This window comes from Microplitis mediator, chromosome 8 (genome assembly GCF_029852145.1).
Source record: "Microplitis mediator isolate UGA2020A chromosome 8, iyMicMedi2.1, whole genome shotgun sequence".
Lineage (NCBI taxonomy): Eukaryota > Metazoa > Arthropoda > Insecta > Hymenoptera > Braconidae > Microplitis > Microplitis mediator.
This window is the reverse complement of record NC_079976.1, coordinates 27,116-41,362: the sequence shown is the minus strand read 5'-3', so window position 1 is coordinate 41,362 and position 14,247 is coordinate 27,116. Positions and strand designations below refer to the sequence as shown.

The 14,247-nt window shown below is 25.4% G+C and overlaps 2 protein-coding genes across 6 annotated transcripts; one reads left to right on the top strand and one right to left on the bottom strand.

The window, feature by feature from the left end:
• Positions 1–2,042: 2,042 nt before the first annotated feature.
• Positions 2,043–5,336, bottom strand: LOC130673077 (tryptophan 5-hydroxylase 1). The gene is made up of 12 exons (XM_057477980.1): positions 4,965–5,336; positions 4,737–4,841; positions 4,423–4,636; positions 4,254–4,357; positions 4,127–4,194; positions 3,982–4,032; positions 3,584–3,682; positions 3,470–3,516; positions 3,250–3,385; positions 3,041–3,167; positions 2,733–2,962; positions 2,043–2,664 (listed from the first exon to the last, which is right to left on the bottom strand). Exons 1-12 carry the CDS (start codon positions 5,061–5,063, stop codon positions 2,274–2,276), a joined length of 1,671 nt encoding a protein of 556 aa, XP_057333963.1. The 5' UTR covers positions 5,064–5,336; the 3' UTR covers positions 2,043–2,273.
• Positions 5,337–7,249: 1,913 nt separating this feature from the next.
• Positions 7,250–12,068, top strand: LOC130673078 (JNK-interacting protein 1). Of its 5 annotated transcripts, none has more exons than XM_057477984.1 (8): positions 7,250–7,390; positions 8,110–8,337; positions 9,441–9,703; positions 9,931–10,212; positions 10,279–10,431; positions 11,087–11,373; positions 11,458–11,642; positions 11,728–12,068. In XM_057477984.1, the coding sequence occupies exons 1-8, from the start codon at positions 7,308–7,310 to the stop codon at positions 11,798–11,800; spliced, it is 1,554 nt and encodes a 517-aa protein (XP_057333967.1). In that variant the 5' UTR covers positions 7,250–7,307; the 3' UTR covers positions 11,801–12,068. The 5 variants fall into 5 exon arrangements, with proteins under 5 accessions (XP_057333967.1, XP_057333969.1, XP_057333965.1 ...); XM_057477986.1 differs by having other exon boundaries at positions 9,423–9,703; positions 9,976–10,212; XM_057477982.1 differs by having other exon boundaries at positions 9,423–9,703; positions 9,940–10,212.
• Positions 12,069–14,247: the final 2,179 nt, after the last annotated feature.

The window sequence follows — 14,247 nt, the reverse complement described above, 5'->3', positions numbered from 1 at the left end:
GTTTTTTAGCGCTTTATTTTAGAATTTATTTTTAAATGTCAAGACAAATAATATTAATAAATCATTGATTAAAAATTTAAATTCTAACCAAGGGTCACTTATCGCGATTCCTCGCTCTATATATATATATATAATTATGAATTTAACCAAGATATATTGTAATTAAGCAACACAAACATGAACGATTAATATTAATTATTAACATACATATTTTTTTTTCTGATTTTGAAAATTATAATCTTAAAATATGTGAATTTATAATTTCGAATAATAAATATTGGAATATTTTTTTTTTTTATAAACAATTAAAATTAAAATATATAAAGTTTGAAATTGTTGTATTTTATTTACTAATAAATTTATATCAACTACCAAAGCGAATATAACATTTAAATGTTACTATTTGTAAATCTCTCTCTTTATATTAAATTATTATAAAAACGTTGTTATGTGTAGCAGCATATGGAGTGATTCTCTCAACTATTGAATAATTTATTTATTTATTTTATTTTTATGTTATTCGTTTTCTGTTATAACTAATATCGTACAAAAAAATAAAATAAATTATAGTATTAGATGCGGCCTAGTATTAAAATTAATAAAGAATAGAAAGCAGGGATTGTATACAGAAAAAATATAACTAATTTTTAAACGTTAAAGTTATTATTATTATTATTATTATTATTTTTCGTTATTAATATGAAAGTGATTTGAAAATATAAAGATAACAATATTAATAATAATTCACTATTAATTTAGAGCATACACTTGAAAGAAAATACTGCCGATATTTTTTAACAAGTGAGACTGACAGATTCTTTCGGTTAATGATAAGATTGGATAAGATTGAAGCTTAATTATAAAATTTGGTTAGTGTGACTTAATTATTATTATTATTATTATTATTATTATTATTATTATTATTATTATTATTATTATTATATCAATACTGATAAACATAATAATAAGTTATATTTTAATGCCTGGTAAATATTACTATTAAATTTCATCTCCATATTTGATTTATTTGAATTAAATAGTATATTTAATGACATATTATAATTATACGAATTTGATGTTGACTCAATTATTTATTAAGAATTAGATCATTTCAATTAAATTAATTTTTCGCACTGTATTAATGTACATTGGCGGTTTATTTTAAAAATTAAAATATCCTTGTAAGTAATTACCTTATAAATATATACATATATTTTATAATAATAATATTATATGAAGAAAAAATTGTGTTTGTTTGATAACCAGTTAATTGTATGTTAAGAATCAGTATACTGAAATTAATTAAACGCCAGTGAAAAACATTTCTATAGGTTTATTTTAATGTTGATAGATTAATTATTTATATATATATATATATCAATAAATTATTTTTTAAAAATTTAGATTTTATTTGAAAGAAAGTAGAAAAAAATATTATATCGATTCTAAAGAAACAAGTGTAAATAATAAATGATTATTAATAAGTAATTTATTGTAAAAACAAATATTTTTTTTTAAATTCCAATAGAAAAACGATCAATGGTATTGATTTATTGTTATAATAAACCGATATTCTAGTTATGATAATTTAAACAATTTTATAGCTGATGAAAAAAATGATAAAAACAAAATGTATACACATTCAAAAATTAATACAATGTTATAATAATTTATGATAACGAATTTAAATTATATAATAAACTAAGTAATTTGCAATGATAATATTACTTTCACGTGATTGTGGAGTTGTTTAAAATTTTCGTTTTGTTTGTGTATCTATTAAATATTATAAGTGTGTATAAATGATTTATTGATTGCACTCAAAATGTTATGATATAAGATTAAACAGTAAATCGTAATAATAATAATTATAATAATAATACTTTGTACATATTCTTACTTGTGTGTGAATTCTTATAAGTTTTTCCCTGCTTAATGTCTTTATGTTTATTATTATTATTATTATTATTATTATTATTATTATTATATAACTTAAATTCAATGAATAACTTTTTCTCATTGCAGATTAAATAGATATATTTATTGTTTTCAATTATCGGACACTAGTATACATTATTATGATGCAATTAGTATATATGACACTTACGAATATTGTGTGTTTATATATTAAGCAGAAGCATTTTAACAAGTACACACATTATGCTAATAATACATATATGATAATTAAATAAATAATTAATAATATTATTATATTGAATAATTAAAAAAAAAAATATATATATATATATATATATATATTTTTTTTTATTTATTTAACGTAATCGATTGAGAATATTAGGATCTGGATAATATTCTTGATTATTGTCAGAGGGATCTACACAAGGAGTCTCTATATTTTTAATATGATCGATGTTCGGGCTTTTATCACCATCATCAGTATCCGATGATGATGATGATGATGATGATGATGATAGGTCATGTGTCAAGTTAATTCCTTGAGTCAAAAGACTTGTTATTTTTTCTACATCGACGGTATCATCTTGCTCGTGAATTTTTTTCAATGCGTTTGATACAATGCAAAGATCACCACGTAATTCACTAACCAATGCTGTTATTTTTTGTGCATCGGTAAGTACTTCAACAGATTGGGTGTATGCATTATAACGTAGACCAAATGGACGTTGTATCTCATTAGCAAATGCTCTAATTAATTTCAAGTTGATTAATCAATAATATATCTATATGAATATATTTTTATTTTTTTAAATTACCTCATTTTTTCTTTTGCTTCCTCAATGCTGTCAGTATAATAATAAGCATTTTGGTAAGATGTAATCACACATTCTTGTTTACAAGTAACATCAGGCTCAAAACGAAATATTTTATCTTTAGTCTCCAATACATGTTTCATTTCTGCAACCGATGATAACAATCCAGCTCCATAAATACGTAAATCACCTTCTTGCTTACATAATCCAAATTCCACAGTGAAAAAGTAAAGCTAGTAATGAAAAATAATTATTTATATATAGCAAAATTTATTTTATTTAAAAAGTTTTTATAATAACAACACAATTACAGTTGCTAATTTATTAATATCATCATCAGAAGCTCCTAAAGAAGCTAAACCAAGCTCTTGTGAAAATTGTGCAAAGCTTGGATTTGCTAAAAGTGGCATATGACCCAATAATTCATGACAACAATCCCTAAAAACAAAACAAAAAAGAAAATAAAATATGTAGGAAAAACAAAAAATACATATATGTATATAGGTATTGGAGTCATTACGGTTCTGGTGTATAAAATGGATCTGATGAATGACGTATATATTGAGTACAATGAAATACACGAAATGCTAATCCAGCTAAAAAATCACGTGGTGATAAATATCCAGCAACTGGACGTAATTGAAAACCAGTCATTCCTGCAATTATAACAGTTAAATTTAATTATTTTTTATTATTATAAAGGGTATAATTATTTAAAATTGAAGCAATCTATTCTTTACGTTTCAAAAATACTGAAATATCTTCAAGTTGAGGAATATTGTCTTCTCTGAAAAATAAATAAATAGTAATAATAATAATAATTATTATTAGTAGTAGTAGAAAAAAAAAAATACCTATAACCGCAATATTTAACTAATTTTGGCCAGTTTTCTAAATATTCTTTACAGGCGTGCTTCAGATACAGCTGATATAGTTCACGAAAAACTGTTGCCCTGAAATAATTATTCATTTAAAATTTATATTGGATTAAGTACACATAGACACAAATCAGTTTTATTACTCAATAAATTGCATCATTGAAGAATAAACTTTCTCAAACTTAGTAATATTTAATTAGGGCAATTTGAGTCTATTCATCGTGTCTTGAAGCTGCACCAATAAGTAAGTTTAGAATAAATGAGTATTGTACATAGATTTTTATTTTATTGGCTTCGTATATGGAGAAACACGATCATAAAAAGTCAAGCATTATAAAACTTTTATTCATTATTATTATTATTTCTTCACTTACCATGTACTTATTTCTTCTTGAGTATATTTAATTTTAGGTATTGGTTGTCCACTTTAATTTATATTAAAAAATAAATATATATACAGTTAAAAGATGATAATAATAATAATAATAATAATTATAATTATTTTTATATTTAACTTACTGTCTATAATTATTAGCAATATCAGCAAATTGTTGTCGTCTCTTACGATAAACGGGATCTTTAAAACCCTAAAAAAAATCGTAATGAATAAAATATTAAACTAACTAATATGTATACATAGACTTACTGGATGATCAGCATCTAATTCAGTACCATACATAAGAACATTTTGAGCTTGATCAAGATCTCCAATTTTTCTAGGAAACCATGGCATGTCAACTTGACTAAAATCTATTAAATTTAAATAGTTATAAAAAATAATTATGTATTTTTAATATCGTATATTTATTATTTACCAAAACTAGGTGCTGCAGATAATAATGGTGGATGTGGTATACTACCAGTTTGTTCATACTGTGCAAGATTTATAGCAGCGACTTCACGACTTAACATTCGCGTAAGTTGTTCCATCATCTTTGATTCACATTCAACATCAACAAGAATTTCATATTCTGAACCACGTCTTACTGATTTACGTGATTCTATATGTACTACATTTACACCCAAGTCCTTTTTTAATTATTTACCGCCACCCAACAACAAAAATTAACTCAATTAATAAATAAATAATTATTATCATTATTATTATTATTATCATCATTAAACATACTTGAAAAACTTGAAGAGCTCGAGCTAGTCCACCAATTTGGTTTTTCAATGAAAATACAACTGAATTTTTTTTATCTGATTCTATCATATTTTTAACAATCGGAACCTATCATATTATATTTATTATATTCGTATTATTAATTATAATTTTATGTATCGTAAATATAAGTTTTAGTATAATTAATTTTAAATTAAAAATAGTATATATATATATATATATATAACTTACATTTTTTGATTTATGTAATGGACTACCCTCTTTGAGAGTCCATTCTTCACCTCGGCGATAAAGCCACATACCCAAAAGACTTTTTCCCGATCCACTCATTATACTATTAGTATATAAATTACTATTAAACGCTCACTGTATAAAACAATTTATGAAATTTATTTTAAAATAATATAATAAATAATTTATTATTTTGTTGAGTAGTATCAGGGTTTCAGGTAGTTGTGTCTCGTTAAGATGAAAACGATAAAATGTGAGTATCTAGAATTGGTATCGGTCTTTTAAGCTTTCAACCCCTCCGTTCACCAGTCTCACGAGTATCACGAGTATCACAAGTATCACGAGCATCACCAGTATCACCAGTAAAGTTTCACAGTTCTTGTTCTTGATCCGATTGGTTGACTTACTGGTAAAGCTCACCACTTACTATTTTTATGGGCGGACTAAATGTTTCATTTTCATGGTCATGGTTATATAAATCAACAACCTTATAATAATACATTATAATAATTTATTAATTAATTAAGGATAAAAGATACAGATCGTTGAGCAGGATATTAAAAATCACAATGACTTTTATAATGAATAAAATAAAAGCTTAATAAAATATCTTCTTCTGCTGCTTCTTCTTCTTCTTCTTCTTTTTTTTTTTTTTTCTTTTATGTTTTAATATTAAAAAAATACATATAATATACATTTTTTATTTTTATTTTGTATACTATTGAGTAGTTTTTATACAAATAGCAGTACATATATAAATAAATAAATAATATATATATTCAGCACATTATATATACCCGGCCGGCTCAGCCCCATTACTTACTACTATCAGACTATTTTCTCTGATTTTCTCTGATTTTCTCTGATTTTCTCTACTTTACTCAACAGCTCCCATTGCCACTTGGCTAAATAATGCCGGATGTTTTCCTTCAACTAAAAGAATTGCTTGATCGATCCATCCAATTTATTATTATTATTATTATCATTTTATTTTCCGCTTATATTTATCTATCTATAAAAGCGTTTCATTCATTAATCAACTTATTTGTGTAATTTCATTAACTAAATAAATAAATAAATAATGTATTGGTAAAATTTAATTTATAATATAATTAACAAAACCAAATAAATCGTTTAAATTAATTATATGTATTTTGTATAAAAGAAATTAAAACTTACTATATTATAAAACTAAAATGAGTGAAGATGACAAGATCAAAACTTTCATTTGATGCTAGTCATTATTATCTTTAAACGTTTTATCTTTATCTTACCCTGTTAAATGACAGAAGCTTTTGATCTAATATATATTTATATAACTGCATTAACTCTCTTTAATATACTATACATATATTTAAGCGCAACAAGTTATTCAGTTGTTATATTAATAAATTATCTCTTTATTACACTCAAGTCCACGAAGGGTAGTATCTTTGTTGCACTTGTGCAGTAAATGAAAACTTTGGCCGAGTTTTTCTCTTAAACAAACAAATATTGTCAATCAATTTAAGCGCACTTTGCTAGATTAGACAGTAGTGCATCAATGTAAGGTCTGTATTTTGTATTTAGAGATTTAGTTTACGAAAAAATCTGATAACTCCTGTTAATACATCAAAATTTTATTTTTTATAATATTTCAATAATGATAAATTACAATTACAATAATAATATTTTCAATATAAAATACAAATGACGTCAATCGCCTTCCTCGATGATACTCAGTATTTAATATCAGTAAACAATAAAAAATCACTTTTTTTTTTTTTTAAAGGGTCTCAGAATTGTTATTTTTTTTTGATTTTCTTACAATCATATTATTTTTTAGTTTAAATATTTATCAAAACTGAATTATATATATATAGAAGGAGAATTATAAAACAAACTAATAAATTAGTCAACTAAATTAAAAATTATAATTACATGTATAATAATAAAATAAAGTCAATAAGATGAAAGAGAACAAGAGTATATAAAACATTATACCGGTGCAAATGATAAAATGTAATTTATATTTTTTATTTTAAAAGTTGATTGGGGATGACGTTGAGCATCTAACAAAGTCTTATCTCCTTTCTATTCTCTATCTCTCTTTATTTATTTTATTCTTATTCTTTCCTATTACATATTACATAAAACATAAAAGATATATAGAGTGATGGAGGGGTTGGTGTTGGCGCTTGCGTCTGACTACAATTGGAATCAATAGACTGACGACGATAGCGCCCTTACCCTCTTCCCTCTTTGTTAGGCTTAACGTTGACGTCGACGTCGACTATCAGGACGGCGGAGGTGTGTGTATCCCCCGTAGACGGGGCCTCCAGGATTCGTGCCGTCTAATTGACAATGGCTGATAGTGAATTTGAAGAATTTCGCCATTACTTTGAGCGTTTACCTCAACATTTAAAAGCGCCTATTTCAAATTACACGTAAGCTTATTTATACAAATATTATGTACTTATTGCGTACACATAAATATATATATATATATATATTTATTTCATAAAATTATTACATACTATATAGTTTCATGGCTATTAGTTAATTATTTAAACTTATATATCTGTATAATTATTGTTTCTATTGTGTATCATTTATTTATTTATTTTTTTTTAACATTCAAATAAATTAAAACGTTATTAATAAATATCATTCAAATACAAAAAAAATTTCTTTTATTGTTATTTAAATCATTGAAATTGATAGAATTTTATTTTCAGCAAGATAAAATTAAAAAAAAAAAAAAAATGATGGAAAACTATAAAAAAATTTGAATTTTAATATATGGCTTGTAAACTGCAATGGGTAGTTCGTAGCCTCTGACCTCAACCCCTCTTGGTGGTTAGCATGCGTCGATATTAGTGTCTAGTAATTACTAATATATTATATATTGGAGAACAAAGTCTCATTTAAATACATATATATGGTTGTAAATTTATAGTGTAACAATTGCAATAAATAATAAAATTTTAGAATTTTTTTTTTGCCAAGCAATTGATGATATTTTATTTTAACTAAATTTTTTTAATTGATATACATGTTTGTCTGATATTTATGTTAGTTTATCTGCTACTTAGTTATTTTTTCAATGGTATAAAATGAAAGAAAAATAAATAAATATAATAATTATGAATTTTATTTTATCAAGTCTTGTTCATGATGTATTGGTCGACGATTCACCAACATCATCACAAGCAAGTGATAATGGTCATCTCTCTTGTCCACGTATTACACCACCAGAACCTGATGATTCAGATGATGAAGAAGATGCCCAAATAATTGTTAATCAGCATGATAATCAAAGTGGTCACACATCCGGTGATGATAGTGAAGACCTTGATCACAATTCCTCAATAGTCGCTGACAGTGATTTTAGGTACAGATTTAATTATATATTACATAACTTTTATTATAGATTTTTAAATTATTTATTAATAAAGTTTTAGCCCTGAAACCTTAGGTTTATATGGGCCATAAATAACATACAGTTCAAAAATCATAATATATATATATATATATATATATATATATATATATATATATTTGGGTGGTCCTTAGCAGGGATGTTTTCGAATTTCTTTGCTCTCAGGGGCTAAAATGCTTCTAAATTGATAAAAAAAAACTTTCCTGAAAATTTGAGGTCTTAATATTAACTCTAAGACAGTCCGTATTCCAACCAAGAGAACTGACAAAAAAAGTTTACACGCACACACATATACACGGACGTCCATCCGGAAATAGTCAGAATAGCTTCCTAGGACCTCAAAACGTCGACATCTGATGAAAACTCGATTTTCGAAAATCGGACCGAAATCAATAACTTGCCTTTTTTTTGAAAATTTGCAATTTTCATAGCGGGAAATTAAAAATTTGAAAAATGATTTGAACCCTGATGTCAGCCAACTCAAAAACTTGCCACTATTTTCTTATTGAGAAAGCTCAATCATTTATTTTTTTTTACATTTTAATCTTAAAAAATGATTTTTTTTTATTTGATCAAAAAAATTAATTTTTGTTGTACAATATTTCATAAATTAATTGATTAATTATTGACCATGTTTTATAAAAATTTTAAAGACTTTTGATAAAACGTAAATCTAATAAAAAATTTTAATAATAAAATTTCAAATTTGAAAGATAAATCTGTATAATAAACTTGCAACAACTTGTTAGTCGACAATGGACTTTAAAATCTAATTGTCTTATTAATTTGAACTTCGATAATTGCCTTGGATCATTTCAAAAGACATTATACAAAAAAAAATTAATTTACGTATAGACGTCTACATGAAAATGATGATCAGGAATGACTCCTTAGACTTGAAAATGTCTAAATCTATTGAAAATTAAACCAAAATAATATTAATAATTGTTAGAGTAGTAAATGCATATATTACAAATAATATTAGCATAGAGTAGTATTAGCTGACTAGACTGTCCCTGTACCTTGGATGACATTAGCTTGTTCGGTGGACTGAGCAGCAGGATTCGATATCAGCCTGGAGGTAGAGATGGAGGATCTCGAGGTTCAATAATCAACATTATTGGACAATACGACAGTGCAATAGTCAGTGATTCGGTTGGTGGTTCGTGCTCAAGTCTCACGACTGGATCATCATGTTGCCCTACTCCTGAACACGCGGGCAATCGACCTGCCAGTAGTGCTAATGAACGACGACGTAGACGTTTACCTGAAATACCAAAAAATAATTATAATAACAACAACAACAACAATAATAAATGTAAGAATAATAATAACAATATCATTTTTATTTAAATGACTATTATTTAGTTATAAAATTAAATTAAACTAGTTTTTATTACTTTTATATCTATTAAAATATATATAAAACAATACTGACACAAAAGTAAACGACATTTAAAGTTTTTTATGAATATAAAATATTGATAATAATAATAATAATCAAACAAGCAAACAATTATATAGATATGTTAAAAATAAATTTAGCAATGACAGGTAATTATGTGCCTCTACACTCATCTCCTTCGTTAGCTGACGAATTGGCAGGTGTGTCAGGAGTTATTGGAGCCGGAAGACCTCATTTAATTCTTAGAAAATGTCATTCACGGCTACTTAACGAAGATTCATCGCCTGACAGTGAAAGAATGACCACTGACAGTGGACATAGTACTGCTCATTCACCTGATAATGGACCTAAAAGTGTATCACCTATTCCATCTAGTAATAATTTACAAAATACTGACTCTGCATCACCCAGTAGCACTCCAGGTATATATTCTATTTTATTTTTTATTTTTTTTCATTACTTAATTTATTTATAAAATTTATAATTAGGAAGTGGAGGAATTCCATTCACACAATTAGAATTACTAGAAGCAACACATCGCGGTCTTCATAAGTTTATACCACGGCATCATGACGAAATAGATTTAGAAATTGGTGATCCAATTTATGTGCAAAAAGAAGCTGATGATTTATGGTGTGAAGGTAATTAGTTTTTTATCAGCCCCAAAACTTGCCGCTGTTTTCGAGCTCATGGAGCTCGTAAACATTATAACTTGTAAATTTTTGAGCTTGAAGAGCTCAAAAATTTTGTTAGGCCGGTAGAACATACCTTCACTGAAAAATTATAATTTTTGTCCGACGATATCTTTGGAACGTTCAATCGATTTGAACATTCTTGGTGGCAATCGAAAGGGCTCACCAAGAGTTAAAACTGATTATATTTTGAGGTAAATCGGATAAGTGGTTTATGAGTTATATGCAAAAAAACTAAAAACAAAAAAATTTTTTAATTTTTATTCTTCGTATAACTTGTAAACTACATGACCGATCTACCCCAAAATTTAATCAATTCTAAGTTTTGGTGAGCTCTTTCGATTGCCACTAAGTACGTTCAAATCGGTTGATTCGTTCCAAAGATATCGTCGGACAAAAAAAAGATCACACACACACACACGCATACACATGGACGTCCATCCGGGAATAGTCAGAATAGCTTCCTAGGATCTCAAAACATCGACATCTGATGAAAACTCGATTGTCGAAAATCGGACCAAAACCAATAACTTGCCTTTTTTTTTTTAAATTTGCAATTTTCTTAGCGGGAAGTTAAAAAAATAATAATAATAATTTTCTTAAGGTGTGAATTTACGGACAGGACGTCAAGGAATATTTCCGTCTGCTTATGCTGTAGATATGGACTACAGTGATTTTGATCCTACTGCACCAAAAGTTAAGCGAGAACGTTATTTGTTGGGTTATTTAGGATCCGTTGAAACTTTGGCTCACAAAGGAACAGGTGTTGTTTGTCAAGCAGTCAGAAGAATTGTTGGCAATACAGCTAGTGATTTACCAGAATCACAAAGTTGTATATTAGAAATATCTGATCAGGGACTTCGTATGGTTGATCGTAGTAATAAACCAAGGGTAATTATTGTATAAAATTATCAATAAATATATATATATGTATTATATATTAAGTTATTATTTTTATTTTATTTTATTATTTAGCAACGAAAAAATCGAGGGCCATGTCATGATTATTTTTATTCACTTAAAAATGTATCTTTTTGTGCATTTCATCCACGAGATCATAGATATCTTGGGTTTATTACTAAACATCCTACACTACAAAGGTTTGCATGTCATGTGTTTATTGGACAAGAATCAACGAGACCTGTTGCTGAGGCTGTTGGGTAACTAATATACTTGATTAAATAATTAATTCATAGTTTAATTATTAATTATTTTGTTTTATCATGTATATTAATATTTTTTTAGACGAGCTTTCCATCGATTCTATACTAAATTTATTGAGACTGCTTTCCCCATAGAGGACATATATATTGAGTAAAAAAAAATTAATTCTATCAGTTAATTAAAATAACTTAAATAAATAAATATATATATTCTTATTAGATCCATTTTTTTTTTTGCACGGCGCAACCTGAAAATAACAAAAATACTTAAATCCATCTGCCGAATATTGTATAACAAAATCCTTGTAAATAAAATTTTCCTATTAATAAAAAATAAAACAAGTGATGTAGATGTGTTTACAAATGAAATAAATAATAATTTAATTAAAAATTAATGATAACAACAATACAATGTAGTTATATTTATTGTAATATAATTAATCATTTCAGATAATCAAAAGTTAATTATAATAATATATTATTTACAATATTTAAACTTAATATAACCATATTATTTATCGTGTAATGTAGATAATGGCAATAATGATAAAAAAAAATGTATTGTTTACTATAATTTATAACTCACAATTTGTCGAGGACAAAGAAATTTAATTAACTACAAATAACTATATTTATTATATTATTATTGTTAATTTTATAATTTATTTTACGAAAACATTATAGGATATCAATGAGAATAATCTTTAACATTAACTTTAACATGATTACTGTTAAATGAAGAAAAGAAAAAAAAAGTTACTAGTTGTTGTGTGAAAATAATAATAAAGAATTACTTGTATTATAATCAAAGTATAAATACAGTAACATATTTACAATATGATAAAATTATCAGATATATTTTATAATCAATAATTAATATAAATATAATTGTTGTTAAGCAATAGGCTTCGGTATATTTTTCTTTATAAATATATATTAGGGTGTTAAAAAAAAAAAAAAAACAATTTTTTTTTTTTTATGGTATCCAAAAATTGAAAGTACAACTAAAAACAAAAATTTTGGTACCATTCCGAGCTCTTAATAATGATATTAAGGTTTGCCTCAATCCATTTTTCTATTTTCCATTTAAATAACACGGGAAAAAAAATTTTTTTGTTTTTAGAATTTTCTAGCTTACAGACGGATTTCTACTCAACGGATTTTTATGCGCAATAAAACTTTGTGTAGGAAATTGAACGCTCTACAAAAAAAGTCTCTTATCATTTTTTGATAAATCCCACTGTTCAAAAGTTATTTAAGTTTCAAGTCAAATTTATAGTAAATTTTGAGATTTTTTTACTTTTCCGGCGAAACTATCAGTCTTATCAAAAAATATCATAGAAACTTTTTTGTAGATAATTTTATTCCTTACAAACTATTACGAATAAAGTTTTATGAAATTCTGCCTTGTTTTCAAGTTATTTCCATTTCAATGTCAAGCTCTTAAAAAAATAGATTTTTGATTAATTTTAAGAGGTTGACATTGAAATGAAAATAAATTGAAAACAATGCGGAAAATCGAAAAATTTTACTTGTAATAATTTGTAAGGAATAGAATTACCTACAAAAAAGTTTCCATGACATTTTGTAATAAGACTGATAGTTTCGCCGGAAAAGTGAAAAAATCTCAAAATTTACTATAAATTTGACTTGAAACTTAAATAACTTTTGAACAGTGGGATTTATCAAAAAATGATAAGAGACTTTTTTTGTAGAGCGTTCAATTTCCTACACAAAGTTTTATTGCGCATAAAAATCCGTTGAGTAGAAATCCGTCTGTAAGCTAGAAAATTCTAAAAACAAAAAAATTTTTTTTCCCGTGTTATTTAAATGGAAAATAGAAAAATGGATTGAGGCAAACCTTAATATCATTATTAAGAGCTCGGAATGGTACCAAAATTTTTGTTTTTAGTTGTACTTTCAATTTTTGGATACCATAAAAAAAAAAAAAAATTGTTTTTTTTTTTTTTAACACCCTAATATATATATATATATATTAAAGGTGTCCGAATAGTTTGAAAATTGAATAATTAATGTCATTTGTGAGTTTTTACTTATTACATTCAAATTATCTTACTTGATTCGAATATTAAATATTCAATTTTACCTTATTGATAAACCCAATTTAATGTATAATCATCACATATTTTCATGTGTATGTTTTTGATTTTTTTAAATTCAAGTTTGGTTAAAGAAAAATGCGCTGGACTTTTCTGAACGTAATATCAATCTAATTTGGATTTTTCAATCAATTTTTGGGTACTAATTATTCGCACACCTTATATATATTATATGTATATAATATATATTAATTTTAATAACTATCTTACGTCAAGAGTACTCCAAGCAACTTTTTTTTGAGCAGTTTATCGTAAAAAAAAAAAAGTGGGAAAACATCAGTCTCATAAAAATATTAATCTAGGTAAATATGGTATTTTACACCAAATCATTGAGGTTTCTGATCTAAATTTATAAGAAATCATATATGAATTGCACAAATAATTTATTTCTCTTTTTGTAACGCTAAATATTCAACCAACATAATCGTAAAAGTATCATGTTTTTTATAAACAAAAAAAAAAAAAAAAAAAAAAAAAAAAAA

Coding starts and splice junctions, on each gene's coding strand:
- LOC130673077 (XM_057477980.1), bottom strand. CDS start 5,063: ATGAGTGGATCGGGAAAAAGTCTTTTGGGTATGTGGCTTTATCGCCGA. Junction 4,358..4,422: donor ATCTGCAGCACCTAGTTTTG/GTAAATAATAAA, acceptor TAAATTTAATAG/ATTTTAGTCAAGTTGACATG. Junction 3,168..3,249: donor CCATTTTATACACCAGAACC/GTAATGACTCCA, acceptor TTTTGTTTTTAG/GGATTGTTGTCATGAATTAT.
- LOC130673078 (XM_057477981.1), top strand. CDS start 7,308: ATGGCTGATAGTGAATTTGAAGAATTTCGCCATTACTTTGAGCGTTTA. Junction 10,432..11,086: donor TGATGATTTATGGTGTGAAG/GTAATTAGTTTT, acceptor AATTTTCTTAAG/GTGTGAATTTACGGACAGGA. Junction 11,643..11,727: donor CCTGTTGCTGAGGCTGTTGG/GTAACTAATATA, acceptor ATATTTTTTTAG/ACGAGCTTTCCATCGATTCT.